Source organism: Galeopterus variegatus, unplaced genomic scaffold (genome assembly GCF_000696425.1).
Source record: "Galeopterus variegatus unplaced genomic scaffold, G_variegatus-3.0.2 Scaffold2130, whole genome shotgun sequence".
NCBI classification, from domain to species: Eukaryota; Metazoa; Chordata; class Mammalia; order Dermoptera; family Cynocephalidae; genus Galeopterus; species Galeopterus variegatus.
In genome coordinates, this window is record NW_007728241.1 from 115,321 (window position 1) to 137,226 (window position 21,906).

Consider the following 21,906-nt stretch of genomic DNA (forward strand, 5'->3'; position numbering starts at 1 on the left):
AAAAAAAAAAAAAAAAAAAAAAAAAAAAAAAAAAAAAATGTACTGAGTTTCAACTTTTTAATAACCTTTGCACTGACTTGGCTTTTGAGACACCAAGGCATGGGAGACTGCTTTGTCATCGATAAGAGAGCTCATTTTAAAACAGGAAATAAGTATTTCTCTGGCCTGAGAGGTTGTGCCACTCAAGTATGCACCAAGGATCAGTGCTGAAAAGGAGATTTATAAATGATCTGCAAGAGCTAAGCATTATGTGAAATTGCCAATAAATGATCTTCAATCAGAGCAGGTATACGATATCTCATTTGGGGAAAAATAAATAAGATTATCCTTCTAGGATAAGCGCAGAGTTATCGGTTATATCTCAGAGAAAGGATTTAAGACTCACTGCAGATTTTCACCTGAAGACAGACACAACATAATGTAAAAAAGTCAACTACAACACTGAACAGGAAACTTAAGGGTCAATGGGGGAAGGAGGTACATGCTTGTTTTTTTTTTTGTTTTGTTTTTGTTTTGTCTTTTTTCGTGTCCGGCAACGGATCGCAACCCTCAGTGTCGCCCCCATACCGGACCGGGACCGGCAACGGGATCGCAACCCTCAGTGCTGCGCCTGCACCTCGCTCAGCCAGTGAGCAGGAACCGGTCTGTATGTGGGATCCGAACCCTCGACAGGAGCGCCCGTAATAACTTCGTATAGCATACATTATACGAAGTTATCGGAAACCCTCGACAGGAGCGCCGCCGCGCTCCCAAGCGGCGCACTGTAGCAGTGCACCACCGGGCCGGCCCTGGTTTTTTAAGTAGATTAAGAATAATGTCTTCAGAGTTCTGAGTACATTCTGATTTGAATAGTGGCCCTGAGAGAGAGACGACCTGGGCCCAATTATTCCCAAGAATGGATTCTGGAAACATCTGTGGCATTTCTACAGTCAACTGATTTTCATTAGTGTTGACAGCACATTTTACAGGCATGTTTGTTTTGAAAAGTGTCTTTTTAAAGTTCTGTATAAGCTGTTATTACCCTGTCAACAAAGCCAGGGCCTGTACTTGGGGCATGTCAAGTCCCCTCAACCTCTTGGGGCCCAATGGACTATTTGGAAGCTAATACAGTCATGCAAACAAGCCATCACGGGCCACCAAGAAGGGCAGCCTCAGAAAGAGCCTCCCGGGAAGGCACTGCCATGAATAACAAGCTTGTCCAGGAGATAGGCTGTAGTCTGGGCAGCTCTGCACCAGGCTGAAACAGAGCCACACAGCAGAGGGGCTGTGGGCCAGGGCTGGGCAGAACTCCTGTCAGGAAAACACTGAAGAGGAGCAGAGTGAATGGTGCATAGAACATGATGGGGCAGGAGGGACACATGTGCTTTTAAGTTACTGGTATTTTCAGCTGGCAAAAATGAATGCCAGATCTTAGGTATTCAACTTTTTATCATTCCCCATTATACCATCTTGGGACTAGCACTAACAAGCTATGTGACCTGGGTAAATTAACATCTCTGAAGATGAATTTCCTCTTCTGTAAAATAGGGCAACTAGTAATAGTACTTTTACATCACAGGACCAAATAACTTAAGTTAATAACACAGTGCCTGGCATGTAACGAGTGTTCTATAAATGGAAGCCATTATTATTATTATTAACAAAATAGCAAAAAGATGCTAGACACCAAGCAAAGGAAGCCTGTCAATGGCAGCCAAAACCCTTTCCAACTAGTCAGAGCCTCCTGTGGGCCATTTTACAAACGGAGAGATAACAATTACTAGCTATCAGTGTGTTCCATCACAATTTTGCCTGCTCTGGAGCTGCTCCTATGTCCTTCTGATTCTAAAAACCAGAAAAGAAGAAAGAGCACATCACAGAAAAGTCCAAGGCCATTTTCCTTCTTGTGTATTTGCTGGTTTAAAGAACATAAGAAAATATTCTAGGGTTTTTAATAAGTCCTATCTCTTTGCTCCAAATTAGCTTCTTTCCCAAACACTTCTTTGGAATATATTGTCATAACTGCATCTTTTACCTTCCCTATGATTTGTTTTTATCATGAGTCTTTTTTAATTTTCCCTGTTTAGAAGGAGGGAGTGATGAAGGAGGAGGAGGCTACAATGGAGAAATCATGTTCTGACAGCAAAAGCAGCAATAACGAAATATCAGTCCAATTTTTTTTGAATGTTTGGTTAGATTAAGAAATAAAAACCAGTTTACCTGACCCTGAAGTAACTATGAACTGCTGCAATCCCAAATAAACTTCTAAATTGTCTTGAAGAACTGGGAACTGAAACAAAGAAACAAAGATTTAAAAAAAAAAAAACCCATAAATGCTAGTTTTAACAGCATTTTAACACTAAAATATTACAAGTACCTATGGGGAGAGGGGCATGATCAAAAACTTTTATCTGAGAATGTTTACATGCAGCTAAGAGGTAGCTCCCCTTCAGTGCTCCCCTCCACAATAATTTCTACAACTGGAAACCACCAATTAATATATAGAGCAAGAAAAAAAATGACATTATCCGTTTGATTTTTTTTTTTAAAGCAAAGCAAAGGATGCTAGGATATGACCAATATGTTCCTAATAGAGGACATCAAGCCCCAAAATGATCTACAAAATGATCAAATTCAATCCATACCCTCGAGAGAAATATCAGATATGCCTTATTAAAATGCAAGGCAAAGCGAAAAGACAGGCCAAATTATTTGAAAGTCAGTTTCCTTTGCTCATGTAGCCAACAGGAATTCATAACCAGAGCTGTATCTTTCTTTCTAAAGCTGCTACACTCATCACTAAAATAAAAACAAGGCTTAAATGTGACAGGCCCCTACAAAAGACAGATGGCAAAGTAAAATGGCACTTTCCATGAGAGAACACAGGATACAGTTGAGTTTGTATAATGTAAAAGCTCACCCCAATAAATTATCCATCAGTCCTTACAACTAAAGATTCCAGCACATAAATAGAGGCAGAAAGAGCTAGCAATTTGCCAAGAGTGACCTTTACAAAGGCTAGCTTCTCAGCAACATAACTTTTATAAAAAACATCTCCTCTGCTTAGCCTGGTCCCTTCCAAAATACTGATGAAGACATTAAGACATTAGTAAAATTCATATTATATCCAAGGATAAACAGGGCTTCCAAAAATTAAAATATTTTGGGTAAATGTTAACATTTGTTAAATTTAAGAGTGGGTTATGGTAATAAGTACTCTTAAAAATATACACACACACGCACACACACACACACACGCACACACACAAATTTAGAGAGAGAGAAATGGAAGGAGATACATGTGAGAAAAAAGCCATGCTCTATGTCCAGGGAAATAATGAGACTCTTCATTGCCCTTCAAATGGTGAGTTACCAGTGTTGAGAAGGCGTGTGTGGGAAGGAGCTCCATCACTTTGGCCACTACCTCCAAGCTCTGGCGTAAGTACCGCTGCCACTCTGTCTGCTGCTGTGAGGGGAACACAAAAGAATCAGCTCTCCCAGAAAGGCTTAGAATCCTGTCATTTTCATTGTTGATCTCTCCTTTGCCTCAAGTCCACTCTTAGACATAAAATTTTGAAGAAATGGAAAATGATGAAACCAGGTTATCTGATACTTTAAAAAGGCCAAGCTAGAATTTATTTTTAATCCAATGAATAAATTTCATAAAAAGCTGTCTCCTCAGAAAGCAAATGATCTACGGAGAACAACCTACCTCTCCCCACTGGGGTCATAGGAATAGAGATAAAAGAGCCAGTTGTGAAATGCTTGAATCCCCGTTACATCACCCCACCTATAGGAACTGGTCACTTATCACCTTCTGATTACTATGTTTCTACACATATAAGTGCTCAATCAATGCCACTCAAAGTATGGCCCACAGACAGGCAGCACCAGCATCCCATGGGGGCTTGTCAGAAATGCAAATTCTGTGGCTCCATCCCAGCCCTTCAGAACCAGAATCTGTTTTAACAAGCTACTCTAGTGATCCTTATCCATGCTAAAGTTTAAGAAGTACTGGCCTCAATGATACAGCTAATAAGAAGTGAAACTAAAGTTGACCAAGCACCTACCATGTACCAGGCATGCAACCAGTCCTTCCACATGTGCTGCCTCATGTAACTGTCAACACAAGTCAGTAAGACACATCATTCCCCTTTTGGGAAATGAGGAAATTAAGGCTCAGAGAAATTGAATACCCAGACCTCCCTCTCCTCCACACCCAAGGATGCAGAAATTCAAATCCAGGGCCAACTGGTTCCAAGCATAGGGCTCTTCCTAACACAAACATGGATACCCTCAAGGTCTTGACCATGCCACAGTCACTCTTATTTTGAGAATGACAGCAATTGCATGAAAATTTTAAAGAGCCTGGTGGTTAAGAAAAAGGAATAGGAGCGTTGTGTTCTTAAAGACGTTTTCCTTATCGATGTTGGGCACACCAGCATCAATAAATTCAGGATAGATTTTTAAGAAATATCAGTTTACAAAATATAAACAAAACAGACTTCCTTTCATGCTAGCCTTGTCTTTTATATATCTCTTTAACTATTTCCACCAGTATCAAGCTAGCTGTTGTTTCCCAGAGTAGGTAGGGGGGCAAGGCAGGGGAAAGAGGAAGGATACAGAGCTCTCACTAAACCACTTTTCACCTTACATATGGTTTCTCTACTTACAACTCTAGTCCATCTAGGTAAAAATGCCTGTAAAACATTTTTTACAGTTAATGAGCCCAAAGAGACCAGTAGGAGAGAAAAAATTTTGAATGTGCAACTTAAATTGTAAGACTACTCTGGCTTAAGAACAGTCTCCGGAGCAAAGGGCCTACCTTTTCAAGTCTCCATTCTCACTCTCATTACAATATGACAAAGATTAAAAGTCAACTCTGGGTATGCCACTTACATCATCATCCAGAGTTTCATCATCCAACTCCTCCAACTGGGCCTGGTTGTATCTGAACTGGATTCGATTCAACACCTCTGTGAGCAAGAGCACCAGGGCATCTTCGTACCTGCGTGGTAGGGAGAAATTCAACATCAGGTGAAAGGAAGCTTTTAGCCAACGATTTCAGAAAAGCCTCCAGCACTATAAAGGAAATGGTGTCTCTGCTGGATTACCACATACACAAGGCATCTAAATTCCTGATGCCGGACTTCCAGTCAAGATGGCAGAATAGATGGTCCCCAGCGTCACTCTCTCCCACAAATCTATAAATTTACAACTATAAAAATGTAACATCAGCCAAGCTGGGGCTCCTGGAGCTCAGGTGAGGAGGAGGATAGACCTATGGAACTCATAAAAGCGGGAGAAACCACGAAGAGAGAAAGAAAAAACTGCTCTCAGCGTTTCAGGCCGCGGCCGCTTTAATGCTGGAGCACATGGAGCAGGAGCTGGCAGAAGCCACAGCTGTGCCCTTTAGCTGGAATTACTTGGAGGGGGCAGGGGAGAAGAGGACTTTGGTGGCCCCCAGGACAGCAAGACCACTAACAGGGTTTCCGTGGACCCACACAGGACTGAGGAGCCAGAACAGCTGAAAAAGAGGAGCCACTCAGAGGCTAGTGAGTCATCAGAAGGGACCAGCACAGGGCCCATCCCATGGGAAGTGTTTGGAGCATGGGCGGCCGGGGAGATGGGCCCACCAGGAGAACACTAGGACACAGAAAGGACAGCCCCCCAATCAGCACAGGAGCACTCAGAGGAGACTGGTCAGGAATGCAGAATTGCATGGGGTGCAGTTTGATGAAAAGATTCAGGCCCAGATCAGAGTTTCTACACAACCCAGGTGCACCAAGTATCTGGAGAGCCAAAAGTACCTATAAGGTCAACCATTAAACCCTGAGCTGCACAAAAAGTCTTCCCTAGGGAAACAGCAGCAAAGCGGCAATTTACCTCAACCACACAGCTCAAGTACTGGTTCCCACAGGAAGCTCCCCTGTTTTAGAAGCAAGCAAAGGACAAAAACTTAGTTCCAGCCCAGGCACACCATGAATGCCTTGGGGCCAACCAGGGTACATGAGGCTTGGAGCCAGGGGCAGGACCTCCGCCCACAACCACTCATACCGCCAGCACCTCGGGCCCCCACCTGGGAACCCGAGAATTGGAGCCAAGGACCAGACCCCACTCCCACATACAGGCACATCACCGATGCCTAGGGGCCGGCCCGGGGACCCAGGGCTGGCAGCCAGGGACCAGACCCCCTTCCCAAAACAAAGCATGCTGTGACAGTGCCTCAGGGCCCCACCTGGGGGCCGAAGGCATGGAGAAGGAGACCAGACCCCCCTCCTACAACCAGGCTCACCACATCAACTCTTCAGGGACTGCCAGGGGACCTGAGGCATGGATAAGTGGCCTGCCCCCCCCCCACAACCAGGCTCACCACACCAGCACCTCAGGGCCCGCCACGGACACGGCATAAGGAGCTGGGACTGGACCGACCCTCCTACAACCAGGCATGCCAGGTCAGTGCATCAGGGCCCACCCAGGGATCCAGGATATGGAGAAGGGGACTGGACCCCCCTCCCACAACCAGGCACCCTGCGCCAGCGCTTCAGGGCCCACTCAGGGACCTGGGGGAAGGAGAAGGGGACCGGACTATCCTCCTACAACCAGGCACACCACGCCAGTGCCTTGGGGCCTGCACTAGGACCCAGGGCATGGAGAAGGGGACTGGACCTGCCTCCCACAACCAGGCACCCTGTGCCAGTGCCCTGGGGCCCACAAGGGGATCCAGGCCCCGCTCCCATAACCAGGCACCCTGTGCCAGGCTCCTCAGGGCCTACCCTGGGACCCGGGGCCTGAAGAGGGGTACCAGACCCCCTGCCCACAACCAGGCACACCATGCCAGCACCTCAGGGCCTGCCCAGGGACCCGGGGTATGGAGAAGGGTACTGGATCCCCCTCCCACAACCAGGCACCCCGTGCCAGTGCCTCGGGGCCTGCCTAGGGACCCAGGGTAAGGAGCTGGGGACCAGAACCCCCCCCCAACCAGGCACTCTGGGACAGTGCATCAGGGCCCTGCCCAGGGGCCCAAGGCATGGAGAAGGGGACCGGAACTCCCCTCCTACAACCAAGGCACACCATGCCAGTGCCTTGGGACCCACTTGGCGACCCAGGGCATGGAACTGAGAATCAGACACTCTCCACAACCAGGCACACTGCCCGCATCACAGAGCAGGCCAAAAACATCTCCTCCATGTGGGTGGCCCACCACAGCTACCACGATAACCATGGCTGCCGCGAAGGCAGTCAGATGCCACAACCACCATGTAGATGGTCCACCAGCCACTGGAGTGAGCTGACACAAGGAGAGTCACCAGTAGAGATAAAGAAAGACGTCTGTCTCCACAGAGCCCATTTCATAGTGACAGAAGAGACATCTGCTCTATGATAGTACTGGGGGACCTGATCATGCCTCTCAGCACTGGACAGATCATTTGGGCAGCAAATCAACAGAATAACCATTATTCTTTCAGAGGGAGAGAAGAAATCTAGGGTAATTAGAGGGGGTAAGGGGGAGAGAAAGAGTAATGAGGAGGGATTGGACAAGGGGCATAAAGAATAATTATAATTCGTAACAATATATATGCTAGTAATATTGATTTGATCAACATATCTCAATGTTGAAACCCAAAAATATGTATAATCAATTTTGATCCAATAAAAATTGAAATTAAAAAAAAAAATGTAGACACACACACACACAAATTAAATAAATAAGTGAACAAAATGAAGCAAGTTTTCCAAAATCCACTGCCTTGGCATAAGTTTCATGAACTCCATGTCAACACCTTGTTCTTAAGATAAACAATGTATGGGTTGTAACTGCTGATTTACTGATCAATGTATATAACCTGCCAGTTCTGAATAAGCCACTTAGATGTTGTTAAGAATAGCTGAAGCACAAAGCTTCTACTTCAGGTTGCATGTATACACTTTTGGTTCCCATGTTGAATCAATGCCAATGACTGTGACTGGAACTCTCCCTCTCCCCATTTTTTGAAACTCCCTTATAAAATGCTTTTGCTTGTAGTAGACTATGGCACACTCACATTCCAACTCTGTTGGGTTGTGTTTCCCAGGTCAATCCTCAAGGTGGGCTTTCAGTAACCCTGTATAAAATTATTTCTGTTTTGACAGCCTTGAGTTTGGCCCACAGGACCATGGAAATGTAAGATGTTGATAATAGGGAAAGCCATAGGTGGAATATGTCGGAACTCTCTCTACTGTCTTCTCATTATTTCTGTAAACAAACCTAAAACTGTTCTTAAAAAGCCTACTTTAAAAAACCTAACAGGGCCGGCCTGGTGGCGCACTGGAGAGTGCGCCGTTTGGGAGCGTGGCGGCACTCCCGCCAAGGGTTCGGATCCCATGTGGAGACCGGTTCCTGCTCACTGGCTGAGCGCGGTGCGGGCGCAACACCAAGGGTTGCGATCCCGTTACCGGTCAGTAAAAAAGACAAAAAGGAAAAAAATAAAATAAAAATAAATAATAATAATAATTAAAAAAATAAATAAATAAATTCCTGATATTTAGTCTATGGGTCGGCAAGTGTGAGTGGAACAACAGCAGGGATATTTATTTACTTAACTATGTAGCTGGCACCATAGATCTTCTTGATGAATTGGCCCTTTTATCATTATATGATATCCTTCTTTGTCTCTGGTAACAATTTTTGTCTTCGGGCCGACCCCATGGCGCACTCGGGAGAGTACGGCGCTGGGAACTCAGCAATGCTCCTGCCACGGGTTTGGATCCTATATAGGAATAGCCGGTGCGCTCACTGGCTGAGCACGGTGTGGGCGACACCACACCAAGGGTTGCGATCCCCTTACCAGTCACGAAAAAAAGACAAACAATTTTTGTCTTCAAGTCTGTTTTGTCTGATATTAGTATAGCTACCCCAGCTCTCTTTTGGTTATTGTATGAAGTATCTTTTTCATCCTTTTATTTTCAACCTATTTATGTCTGAATCTAAAGTGAGTCTCTTATAGATAATATGTAGTTGAGTGATGTTTTCTGAAATCCATTCTGCCAATCTCTGCCTTTTAATTGGAGAATTTAATCCATTACATTTAATGTAATTACTGATAAGGAAGGCTATATTGCCATTTTGCTATTTTTTAATGTCTTATCTTACATTCCTCAATTCCTCTATTATTGCCTTCTTTTGCGTTAGTTATTTTCTAGTGTAGTATTTTAAATTCCTTGTCATTTCTTTCACTATAAATTTTTGAGTTATTTTCTTAGTGGTTGTCCTGAAGATTATGGACAGTATATAAAAGAGTACTTCAAAAGTTCATGGAAAGATCTGTTTTGTTTTTCAATTCTATATTTTCATAAACTTTCAGAAGTACCCTTGAATAAATACCAGCTAATTCAATGACTTAATGTTTTTAACAGCTGTGAGAGGTAGGTGGTATCATCAATAGTTTTCTGATGATGAAAAAACAGTTAACAGAAATTAAATCAATTGCCCAAGGTCACAAAGCTAGCTATTTTGAACACAGGGCTCCCTCATTCAAAATCCCATGTTCTCTCTGTACATATACCATCAATGGGCTTTGAGCCTGCTCCACCCAACCCCAAAACCTAATCATTAACCACTTTTAAGAAGACTTAGAAACTAAAAGAAGAAATAGAAAAAGCCTGAGGAAACTCTGATCCTTTTGGTGTGTGTCTAAGAATATCTCTCAAAGAAATGCTTGGAGCCCTAGGTTTGAATATTTCCCACATGTGATATAAACCTAACTCAGAAGATACCAAGGTATGTGCAATAGTTGCTACAAGGGCCAACAGATCACTCATTTTCAAGAATAAATTAGGTTGTCCTGAAATACTTTTAAGACAAGTTAAGAGACTGTTTCCAGTCATAAAGCAAACCACTATATTAGTTAGTAATTTCCCAGTGCCAATCTACTCGCCATACTTTGTAACGCTGGGACTAAAGCTGTGCAAAGCATATTTCTACCTGCCCTGTTAGGCTCTGCCAACAAGGACACTGGAGGAAGACTGGAAGGCAGAAGGAGGGACAAAGGGAGTTCATTCTTCCTGTGGACTTGCTGTCTCAGCAGTATTGCCCCAGCAGTGGTCACCTGGCAGCAGCGACTGGTTTCAGTTTCTAGCTTCATTCCACGTTCCCAGAACCAGCCTTATCATGCACCCTCAGAGGTACCAACAGCAGCCAAGGTACACCATCTCCTCAAAGGAATGAGTCCCAGCTCCTTGGGGTCCCTCCTCTGAGCTCATGTGGCAGATGCATGGGGACCTCTCTTCAGAAATCTGAGAGGGAGCTGCATAGAGCCTGTCCCTTCAGCCTTCTAGATTTTGGTAACCCCACCATCTTTCCTTTGTACCCCTAGCCTTAGGGGCGGAGCTGCTTCCTGCATTTACTATCTGTGTTATCCAGTGTTCCCTTTTTGCTTTTCCAGTTCTCGAAAAGTAAATCAATTTCCTACACTGAATTCTCTGTTAATTAAGTATGGTTTCTGTTTTCCTGATGGGACCCTAACTTATACACCACCCAATCTAATTCAGGTGAGTACTAGAGCAACAAGATAACCGAAGCTAAAAGGTTTACAATGCCAAGATCAAATATAGTCTATTTACAACCCATGTGATAAGACTGTGTAGAGACAATCTATAGATCACTTACAACTCCTCTTGAACCAACCCATTTCAGAGGCTGGTGGGCACAACAGCTCATTTCCTAATAAGAGACAGAGACACTGCACCCCACCCATCCCCATTCCCAATAATCAGTCTCCCACTGTAAATGACATAGCAACCTAACAAACACAAGTCCCAGACTAGATTGGCAACAGAGCATGGTCCAGGAAAGAATCCTAGCAGCGAAAATTACTAATAAAATTGGCAACATCTGTGGGGAAAATCACCCAATAGAGTCAAAATCCCACTTCAGTAGACTCCACAGAAAGGTAAGATCAAAAACTTAGTTTAGGCCTGGAGCTTATATTTGCCATTTGCTCAGGACATAAATTCCTAAATTTACAGAAGTTTCATGCTATAAATTATTATGACTGAATAAAACATTTTCACAATTTTGCTTAAAAAAACTACATCAGACCAGAAGGCAGAGGACAAATGTATTCTGTCATCTATAAATTATCTTGCTGAACTAAAACAGAATTTAGAAACTTTGTATACAAAGGATAACCCTAAATCAGACTTAAAATCCTTACTGGCAGTTAGCAATTCTGGATGCAAAAAAACCCATTATCACTTAGAAAATTAAACACAACCAGGCACCAGGCTAAAGCACATACAGATAATTGATCTTCCAATGTGTTTGGTGGGGGGTGAGAGAAGTACTCATCTATGGTTATGGCAGAGATTCTGGTTGCCTACCCAATACCCATCCTCCCCTTCTTCCCTAGTAAGAGAACAACGGGCATGGAGGCCAAATGAAAGACTACATTTCCCAGCCTCCTTTGTAGATAGGGGTGGTCAGTGAGATATTAAAAGAAGTCACTGGGTGGGGCTTTTGGGAAATCTCTCCCGCTTCTCATTCCTGCTGCCTAATTGTGGGCGTGAGGTCTGTAGCATCCATCCAGCACCCACCTTTAACCATAAGGTGACTGTGGAGATGGAAGCCATGCATGTGGCTGGTAGAAAAACAGGTACAGGATCCAAAAAATCACTTGATATACAAAGATCAAAGAGAGACTTTCTCAAGGGAAAGACAACCAACAGACGTTAACCTCAAGACAACACAGAGGTTGGAATCATCAGTGACTTTAAAGCAGCTATTTTAACAATCCTCCATGAGGGTCTTCAGATGGAAGATGTTATAGACTGAACTGTTTCCCTTTCCCATCCCACCCTGTCCCAATTTATATGTTGAAGCCCTGACCCTCAATGTGACTCAATGTATGTTGAGACAGGGCCCATAAAGAGGTTAAGCAAGGTAATAAGGGTAGGACCTTAATCCAACAGGACTGGTGTCCTTCTAAGAAGAGGAAGAGACACAAGAGCTCTCTCTCCATGCATGCATAGTAGACTGGCCACATGAGCACATGGCAAGAAGGTTGTCTGCAAGCCACCAAGAAAACTCTCACCAGAGACTGAATCTGCCAGCACTCTGATCTGGGGCTTTTAGCTTTCACAATGTGAGAAAATAAATTTCTTTTGTTTAAGCCACCCAGACTGTGGTATTGTGTTATGGCAGTGCAAGCTGACTAACATATAAGGGTACTTCAAAAAGTTTGTAGAGGGCCGGCCCGGTGGCGCACTGCTACAGCCGAGCTGTGAGAAAATAAATTTCTTTTGTTTAAGCCACCCAGACTGTGGTATTGTGTTATGGCAGTGCAAGCTGACTAATATATAAGGGTACTTCAAAAAGTTTGTAGAGGGCCGGCCCGGTGGCGCACTGCTACAGCCGAGGGTTCGGATCCCACGTGCAGACCGGCAGCTCACTGGCTGAGCGAGGAGCAGGGGCAACACCGAGGGTTGCGATCCCGTTGCCGGTCCCGGTCCGGTCTGGGCGCAACACTGAGGGTTGCGATCCGTTGCCGGTCACGAAAAAAAGACAAAAAAAAAAAAAAGTTTGTAGAAAAAATTGAATTAAAAGATAATACAAACCTTTCCATGAACTTTTTAAAGACCCCTTGTAGAAGGTAAATGATATGAGAAATACACCTGGAACTTCAATAATGAAAGAAAAACAAGAGAAGTGGCAAATACCTGGGTAAATACAACAGACTATTTCTCTCCTCTTAAAATCTCTAAAATATGGGTGACGGATAAAAGCAAAAATTAGAACACTGTCTGATGGAGTTTTCTACGTATGCAGATGTGAAACCTACAGCAACCTTAATATAAAAGAGGGAGAGTAAAGGAATCTATATGGTGGTAAGAGTTCTATACTGCACTTGTGGTAAAATAATGTAATACCCCAGAGCAACCACTCAAAATAACCCTATAAAGAGATATAGTCTGTTAAATAAAATTTGTGGGAGGGCACTGATTTGGATTGGGCTCCTGCACTAAGCGTTAATAGACCAAACTAATATGGAGATTTACTACAACTACAGTAGTCAAGCTTTAGTTAACTGTAGGAGGCTCAATAACCAATTAGCCAGTGACCAGTTAAGCTGTCTCTACACTGCACTTCTGTTTCCTATAAATTGTCAGATTACGTTATTGGTTGTAGTTCTCCGAACCTACTCTGGTTCGGAGGGATGCCTGATTCACAAGTTGGTTTTGTTTTGTTTTGTTTTGTTTTTCTTTGCTCAAATAAACTCAGTTAAAATTTAAACGTGAAGGGCCAGCCAGTGGCTCACTTGGGAGAGCAAGTGAGCGTGGTGCTGACAACAAGTGAAGGGTTAAGATCCCCTTTAGAAAAGGTCATCTTTAAAAAAAAAAAAATTTAAACTTGAGTGTGTAATTTGTTAAATATATATTAAATAGCATACATATTAAGTATTAATTACATTACATATATTACATATTATATATAATTATATATTAAATAGAATAACTTGTTAAATAGATATATTAAAAAGGAAAGCTAAATGTATATGCCACTAACATCAGTCTCAAAATAAATGAGGGAAAATCTGACAGAACTGAAAGGAGACACAGACAAATCCACAATTACCTTGGAGAATTCACCTCTCTCTCAGTAACTGATAGAACAAGTAGGATAAAGACGACAGGTACAAGACTAACAATCAATGGACCTAACTGACATTTAGAGAACATGCCACCCAACAACAGCAGAATACACATTTTCTTCAAGTGCACAACAATCTCCAAAAAGACTGGGTCACAAAACAAACCTTAATAAATTTAAAAGTATTGAAATCACACAAACTATGTTCACAGTTCATAATAAAACAATAACAAACAGATATGTGGAAAATAACCAAATATTTAAAAATTAAACAACAAAGGGAATCTCAAGAGAAATTAGAAAATATTTTCAATCAAATGAAAATGCAAAATATTAAAATTTGATAGGTAAAGTTAAAGTGGTGCTTTGAGGGAAATTTATAGCATTAAATGCTTTTATACACAATGGAGATAAACCTACAGACCTCACAAGGTCTGAGAGTTAAATAAAATTACACATGTTAAAGGCAACTACATAGTAGGTGTTCAATAAATATAAGATAAATAAAAGAACAAATCAACAAAGAAATGAATGAACATGCAGGCATTAAATAGACGATATTCCAAGTTGGAAAAGGCTGAAGCATAATCCTGGATAGCTTTTTCAACTCAGTGAAATAACTAAGCCCCCATTCATTTGCTCTCTGGGGCAGTCAACAGCATGAATTTCCTTTGGCAGGAGTTAGAAAGCTACTGGTGCTCTCATCTAAACCTAGTTAACACCTTTTATTAACTGCACCAAAATGTCACGTGTAATGACACTTCCTCTTTATTAAGCAGAATAATCCACTCCAAAAAGAGAGCAGCAATTTTTCTCACGCTCACCCTGTTTACAGTCCTATCTAATGTCACCCAGAATCCCTGTGCTAGTCTGTGGCCAGCACTTGTCAGTACTTTTGTGGCATAGGGGTTCACAGGACATGACTCAATAACTTTAGGTTGCCTTACACAATCAGGTTTCCTCATCTTCCTGTAAAAATAAGTTTGTATACAGGTGCCTGCCTTCACACTGACAAGCACAAAGAAAAGAGAATGAGAGAGGAAGGGGAAGAGAAACTGCTCATTTACTCAGCTCCTACTTTCAGCCAAGCTGCTTTACTAAACACAATGACTCACTGCATTTTAAGAGCAAATGAGGAAAAGGAGAGTGAAAATCAGGCCCTTCCCAACTGCCACCTGAAAGTGGCAATCAGGACAGTCTATCCCATCAGCAATTTTCCTCAGCAGGGTATATTACAGAACATTTATCCCATTAACATTGGGACTCAAGTTCTCCAAAGTTCCCACCAGCTCTGATCAAGAAACTCTTGAACATTCTCATCGAGTAAGGAACATGCAAGAGCTCCAATTTCCAAGCTCCTAAGACCAAAAATAAATCCATGTACATTTGTGCTTCTAAATTTGTAGCCTACATGCCTACCACTTTGTTGTGATGAATGATGCAAAACCTTCAAACCACAAGGGACAGGAACTGCGTGCTGCCTCTGTGAGTTAACCACACCTACACTTCCCATTTGACACCAAGAAAACATTTTTGACTACTTCCTGCAAGATCAAGTTGCTTCTGAAATTCTGGCTTAAGCCACAAATGTGATTCCAAAAGCACCCCATCTTCCCTCAGATGTATTTTTTCAACTGAAAAACATTTGACACATTTACATGCTCTTAGTTAAAATAAATGTGGTAATCACCAGTAGCCAGTGCTCTTTATTAGCTGCTCCTGTAAAATAGCACATCTCTGATATACTAGGGTCTCTCATAACCTAGAGCAGTGATTGCCAAACTTTCAAAATTTTCATTTAAAAGATTTTGAGCACATACTTGTAAAAAAGCAAAATGCAAGTGGTGGCAGAAAAAAATATACTATAAACTGAAGTTCAAATGTTTTCGTTCCTGGTACACCCTTCTTTGTAGTCTACTGCCCTAGGCCACTAGGGGGTGTCTGACAGTACAAGCAGTACCCCAGATGGTGGTTACTATTTAACTGCATTAACCACAGACCTGCTTTGAGGGTTTTGTTTTTTTCATTTTTTAAAAGCATGAAAGTGATATATGTGTGTATGTTTAAAAAAAAAAGTCATGAAAAATTAGAAAGCCTCATTTACTTAGAAAGGATGACTACCAAATGATCAATGAGAAAAATTCCTAAGTGGTTAGCCAGAACCACTGACAACTGGTATCAGATGACAGATGCCTGGGCAGGCAGGCCAACATCTGCAGGTGTGCTAAAAGGCCTTTAGACTGTCCAAGGGCCCTGTCACTTAACTCCATGGTCATCGTCACAGTAAAATGGCAGTAACAGCTTCCATTCCTTATTGTTGTTGTTATCATTGTGACCATTTATTAAGTGACTAATAATCTAGAAACTGTACCAGGTTTTCATATATATAATTTCCTTGAATCCTAACCATCCTACAAGAAAAATTAGTATGTCTATCTTGCAAGAGGAAATATGATCAGCATATAACTTGACCAAAAGTAACACTGCTACCACGAAGCAAAAAGGAATTTCAACTCTGCACACCACTGCTCCTTCTATTGGTAAAATAATCTCCACGTTTTTCTTTAATAGTAACAATCTGCTAGTGTATATTTTCTTAACGGAACCATATTCTTCTCACCTCCCACTTGTACTGTGCTCTCCTTAGTTTATTCTCTCAACAGCCTGAGAAATGAAGAAGTATCTACCACTAATACAGAAAAATCAGACACAGTCCTAGAAGCAAAGGACATGCCTGTTCAGCATACGAGAAAGCTATTTTGGCAGAAGTACCTTCTCTTTGAAGAATCTCATTCAAAAACACAATTAGTTAAAGTTGGCAACTTCACTAAAAAAAGGATCTACTCTTGAGTAATAAGGTTTCTGACACATGAATGTACTATTGATAACCACAATGGACCTGACACAGTAGCAACCTGGAAGCTATTCTGCAATCATAAAGATGTTTCAGAACAAATGTTTAAACTCGAAATGCAAATATTGTTTAGAATTATAAAAACTCATAAAACCTCAACAATGAAAAGGATTTTATAGGTCCAGTCCAACCTCTCTTCCTAGGCAGTTTCTCCTCTCCAACTCCTCCATTTGCACATTTGTGGAGAAAAGGTGTTCACTAACACCACCACCAATCACTGGTACCATTTACTGCGCACCTACAACGTGCCAAGTGTTCTAAATACGTTAGTTTATTATTTCATCTAAGATCTCAACAACTATTATCATCATCTCCATTTTACAAATGAGTAAACACAAGTTTCCAGATGCTAAGTAACTTCCCAAGAACACCCCAGTGGGAACTACAAAACCGGGATTCAAACCTAGGTGTGCCTGACTCCCAGCCATGGCTTCCACACTAGAGAATTTCCTTCATCCATAACCAAACTGACTAAAATCTGCACACTCTCTTAAGTAGTGTGATGAAAGTACCTAGGGCTAGATCACGTAGTTTATAATCTCATATCATAATTGTACACGTGTACTAGGAAATGCAAGAATCAGGTTTAGTTTAATTGGAAACTAATCCTGCAATGTAAAATACAGATTTTTGCCTTCTTCGTAACTGCCTGTTCATTATGTGACAAATACAGCCACATACTGAAAATATGATGGACACGAGTATTTCTGCTAAGAAAATATTTCACTTTCCCCATATATGGATCCTGCTACTATTTTCCTAGCATGCTGAATTTCCAAATTCCCCTCTTTTTCTCCCCACCCAGTGGCATTAAGATCATATTGAACAGGACACATACTTTCTGCCTGTAAGCAACCAAAAATGAGCTTGAGAAACATATAGGAGAAACACAAACCTTTCCCCATCTTCTGTTTTTAAAAATAAAATAAAAAGCAAAAAAGCTATTATCTCTGGATGTGGGATTATAGACAACTTATCTTCTTTATATTTTTCTCTATTTTTTTCTAGTTGTAAAAATAAATTACTTTTTCATGACAGGTATTTACTAATTTATTTAGGGAATTTTCAGTCACCTACAAAACAAGTAAGAACATAACGAACCTCAAGTTCCTCTCAAGTAACTTCAACACCAATTATCAACACAGGGCCAGCCCTTTGTCTTCTATATACCAACCCACTCTCTTCCACCCACAGTGAGTTATTTTAAAGCAAATCCCAGATGTCATATCATTTCATCCAATAAATGCTTTAGTTTGTATCTCTAAAATGAGGACCTTTAAAAAAATTAAAAAACACCACAAAAGCACTATTACATCTAAAAAATTAACAATACATAATTTTTAATCAGAAAAAAATGTTTTAAGAAAATAAAGTACTTAAAAGGAAAAAAGAAGAAAATGCTCAATAGCATTTCTGTCTAAACAGCTTACATGACTCAATCTCACTGATGTGGTCAGCTGCATGGTTGCCCTTTTGGCCACAAGAATAACTGACAAAAATGACTACTTCTAGTTACCAACGTTTTTGGGGTTTACCTGTTGAGCACTGCTTCCTTGTCTCCCAGACGACTTTTAATTTTACTTGTCAGATAGTCCAAAAAGAGCGTCCAGATATCCAAACAAGAGAAGTAACCTTCATGAGTAGGCTATGATACAAAAGAAATTCAGACAATGAAATTATTTAATGCAACTAATTCCTTAGCAACACACACACCAGTGCTTACTTCCATCAGAATGTAAAGCCATTTAACTACAACTGGTGGCTTTTAGTTCATCTTCACCATTGGGCCCTATTGAACCTAACAAGACAAGGGTACCATGGGACGCATCATTAGGGAGATACTATGCAACACAGACTTAAGTTACAAAACAAGCCAAGTGAAAACCTATCTTAAAATCTGAGACTGTGGTGGAGAAAGCTTTTCGGATCAACCAATTCAAATCTGTTTGAGAGAGAAAGAAATTGAGATCCAGAGATATGAGGTGTTCAAGGTCAGGGGTAGGAGCAGGTTTGTCCCTTTACCTCCGGCCAATGCTCTTTCCACTACAAACTATTACAAAACCAGAAATAAGTTACAGTGGCTCCAAAGGTGACACATTTACGCACTGAATGTAAGGAAAGTAACATTTGCAGTCTTCCTATATATACAGATTGAAAATGAGCTCATTAAGAGCCTGACCCTCAGGGCATTACCCCATTTGCAAAAGTAGGAGTGTCAAACTGGTTAACAGCAACCTCTAACCAGGTGTGATAAGCACAATGAGGGAAGAAAATAGTAAGGCTTTGTAGGGTCCTAGTTCCTGGACCATTGCACTGGTTAACTTTCTCAAGAGCCTTGAGATTTTATTTCATGCAAAATCCAGGCACTGTACTCTCCAACATCTAGGCCTTCACCTACACATTCAGGTTTAACTTGTGGCCCCCAATCCCTGAGATACCCACTCAAATTCTCATTACCTACAAGAACACTTTGGTTTTGCTAGTGACTGCCTCATTGAACTTGCCTATTTGGTGGCAAGATCAGATCTAGAAAAAAATAACACCATCACCTTCATGGATCAATTTCCTTCCATTTCTGATCCACAAGGAAATCCAGAAGTTTACAAGGGTATTTAAGGAATTTGCCCAAGGAACAACTAACATTGGGCGGTAGCAGGCAATGGGAGTTCTGTACTCAAGCTGAAGTCTGAGACAGAAAAACTAACTTAAAAAAGCAGGTAGGCCCCAATCTCACAACCCAAAGGGTATCCCAGGAACTAGACTTCTACAGCTCAGTCAGGACCACTGACAGGACCACTGACAAGACCAACTACAGAAAACAGAAGGACCATATCCTGTCTCCACTTCATACTTGGCAAAACCCAGGATGTCCATGATATGTAATGAACCAGGAGAATAACCAGGAAAAGCAATTAATAAGCCATGTGAAAATATGGGTAGTCAGTGGATAAGCCACTAGATTTGCACATCTAGATGTAGTCTAGTCCTGGCTTTGCCTTGCTGAGTTTCCCTTTAAGTAAGTCATCCCATCATTCTTCCTGGTTTGAAAATACACAGCAGCCCCCTCAAAAGAACATAACTCATCAGATGCATGTGCAAGTGCTTTTGAGAAAAACCACCACATAATAAATCCAAGTTTTCTGGCTACATCAAAGTACTTTACAATCATACATATCATCCTCATGCCTTTGAGTTGAGGATTTACCATATGGCTCAAGACTGGGGGAAAAAAATGGTGAGCAGACACACCCTCTGCGTGACTGAAACCCAACCACCCACCGTCCATGCCTGCAGCCCCATTACGAGGCCTTGAGCACTGCCCACAGTCTGCCCGTGATCTGGCCTTTCACAATCACTGTGAACACAGGTGGTTAACATCATAAAAATGATAGACTGACTCCATTTTTGAAGTCACCTAACTTTTCAGAACCTTCGCAGACCCATTTTAAAAATGTACCTGTACTCAGATTTATTTTTCAGATTCCAGGGCTAACTGATCATTGAAAATTTTGACAGGTTTCTTTAAGAAATAATGATACCACACTCTTGCCTCCTGTTTGGAATATTTAGTTTTCATTTGCATTGGTCTATTTGATCTTTACAATAGTCTTGGAAACTGGACAGATATTTTCTTTCTTCCCATTTTACAGATATAGAAACCAAGACTCAGAAGTAAAGTCCCCTGCCCAAGACAAGACAATTAAGGAACAGAATCAGAACTAGAATGTGGATCTTAAGTCTCCCAGTCAAGAGCACTTTCCCTCAGTCCATACTATCTCAGGCACTGTTTCAGTTAGAAGGGGCGACATAAAAAACACAAAATGAAGAACGAATTAGCAAGGATACAGTAAGATTAGGGGCATAAAGACAGAAATCACAGGCTTGTTAAAACACTTGAAGAGACTCAGCAAGCAAGGTCACAGTAGAGGAAAACACCTGGTGAGCACTAGCAGATAGAATGACTGGCGGCAGGACACAGGTTAAAGAAAAAGGAGAAATGGTTAAAGATACTAGCATCTTCCTTTGTCTTATTATTATTCTTTCAAAATACATTTATCGGTATTAAAATTTCTATGAATTTTAGAAAGAAAAGGCAAAAACATTGAGTACACTCATAAAAACACCTAGGCAAGAAAGAGATAAAGTAAGATCACACTGTTAATAAATAGTTGAGAACTTAAAGGTCTGCAGAGCTCTTACACCAGGCTCTGATTCTGGAGTGCACCCTGCCATCTTTACTCTGCTCTGCCTCTGCAGCAAAGGGCTGCCTACCCCACAGTAAACCTTCCAGGTTCCTGTCCCTCTGCCTGACACTCAGAATCTGATTCTGTCTGGACCTCAAGAACTCCTGTTCCCCCAGTTGGCAAGCCTGGGTCCAGAAAGGAAGGTCTTCACATAGGCAGCCAGGAGAGCAAAGAAGAACTAGGCTGACAATGACCTCCAGGTATAGGGGAGAAGAAAGAAGCTTGTTATTTGCTTCAGGACAACATGTCTATTTCTTTCCCAGTATAAAAATATTATATATATATTTTTATACAACCACCACTTTCAGCTCAATGGGAAACTAACATACATGAGTTTGGTTAAAGAATCATAAAAGATAAACACTGGGAAAGATGTTGAAGATGGCCACTGCAGTCTATCTACTTAGGCAAGGAAACTGAAATCCAAGGAAATTAAAAAGACCTGTCCATGGACACAGACTAACAGAAATAATCAGAGCTCAAACACAGAACTTCTGGGTACAAGTCCAAAGAAGTACGCATAGGACAGGCATACTTCAAAACACTTTTTTTTTTTAGCTTTCTTTCACACCACATATACTAAAAGATCCCACTTTACATAGGGAGTAACATTTCAAGACATTTTCATTCCATCTTCCCAAATAAGCCCCTTCTTTCTCACCTCAGTACTGGCTCCTTATCACTTTCATCTCTGCTACACTTATCCTGAGATATCTATTTAATACACACTCAAAGTCCTCTCAAATCCTCCTTTTTCCTGGTGGTCTTTAAGATTTCTCTGAATCTGTCTCAAAAGCTTCCCACCTCTGATGCTTCTCTCCTATATCTTCGCTCTCCCACAGTCTCTTCTATTCCTCCCTAGGCCTGCTGAGCTCAGAGTATTTTCCTTCTTGCTCTGCACACACTGGCCCCTCTGACACATTGACACTTTTTCACAGTTTGGTCCTCCTCCTCTGCCTGTGTCCCAGCCCCCAGGAACGGTTCACCCTTACCCCTGGGGACTCTTTTATTTTCACCTGCAAAGTCCCTCTTTGAGAAAGGCTAGTTTTCACACCAAACCCTTGCTCCAAATCCCCTATAATACAACCCCCCCCCCCCCCCCCCCCCCCCCCCCCCCCCCCCCCCCCCCTCACCACACACAC

The 21,906-nt window shown here is 41.8% G+C and overlaps 1 protein-coding gene across 2 annotated transcripts in view; it reads right to left on the reverse strand.

The window, feature by feature from the left end:
* XPO6 (exportin 6) overlaps window positions 1-21,906 on the reverse strand; it is a 123,569-nt gene that overhangs the window by 36,554 nt on the left and 65,109 nt on the right. Inside the window, exons 9-12 of one of the 2 annotated variants that reach the window (XM_008580577.1) lie at window positions 18,056-18,165; window positions 4,879-4,987; window positions 3,353-3,442; window positions 2,200-2,269 (exon numbers count right to left, since the gene is read on the reverse strand). In XM_008580577.1, the coding sequence (XP_008578799.1) occupies window positions 2,200-2,269; window positions 3,353-3,442; window positions 4,879-4,987; window positions 18,056-18,165 (379 nt within the window). Of the gene's footprint in view, window positions 1-2,199; window positions 2,270-3,352; window positions 3,446-4,878; window positions 4,988-18,055; window positions 18,166-21,906 lie in introns of both variants that reach the window. The other variant, XM_008580576.1, reaches the window with a different exon arrangement.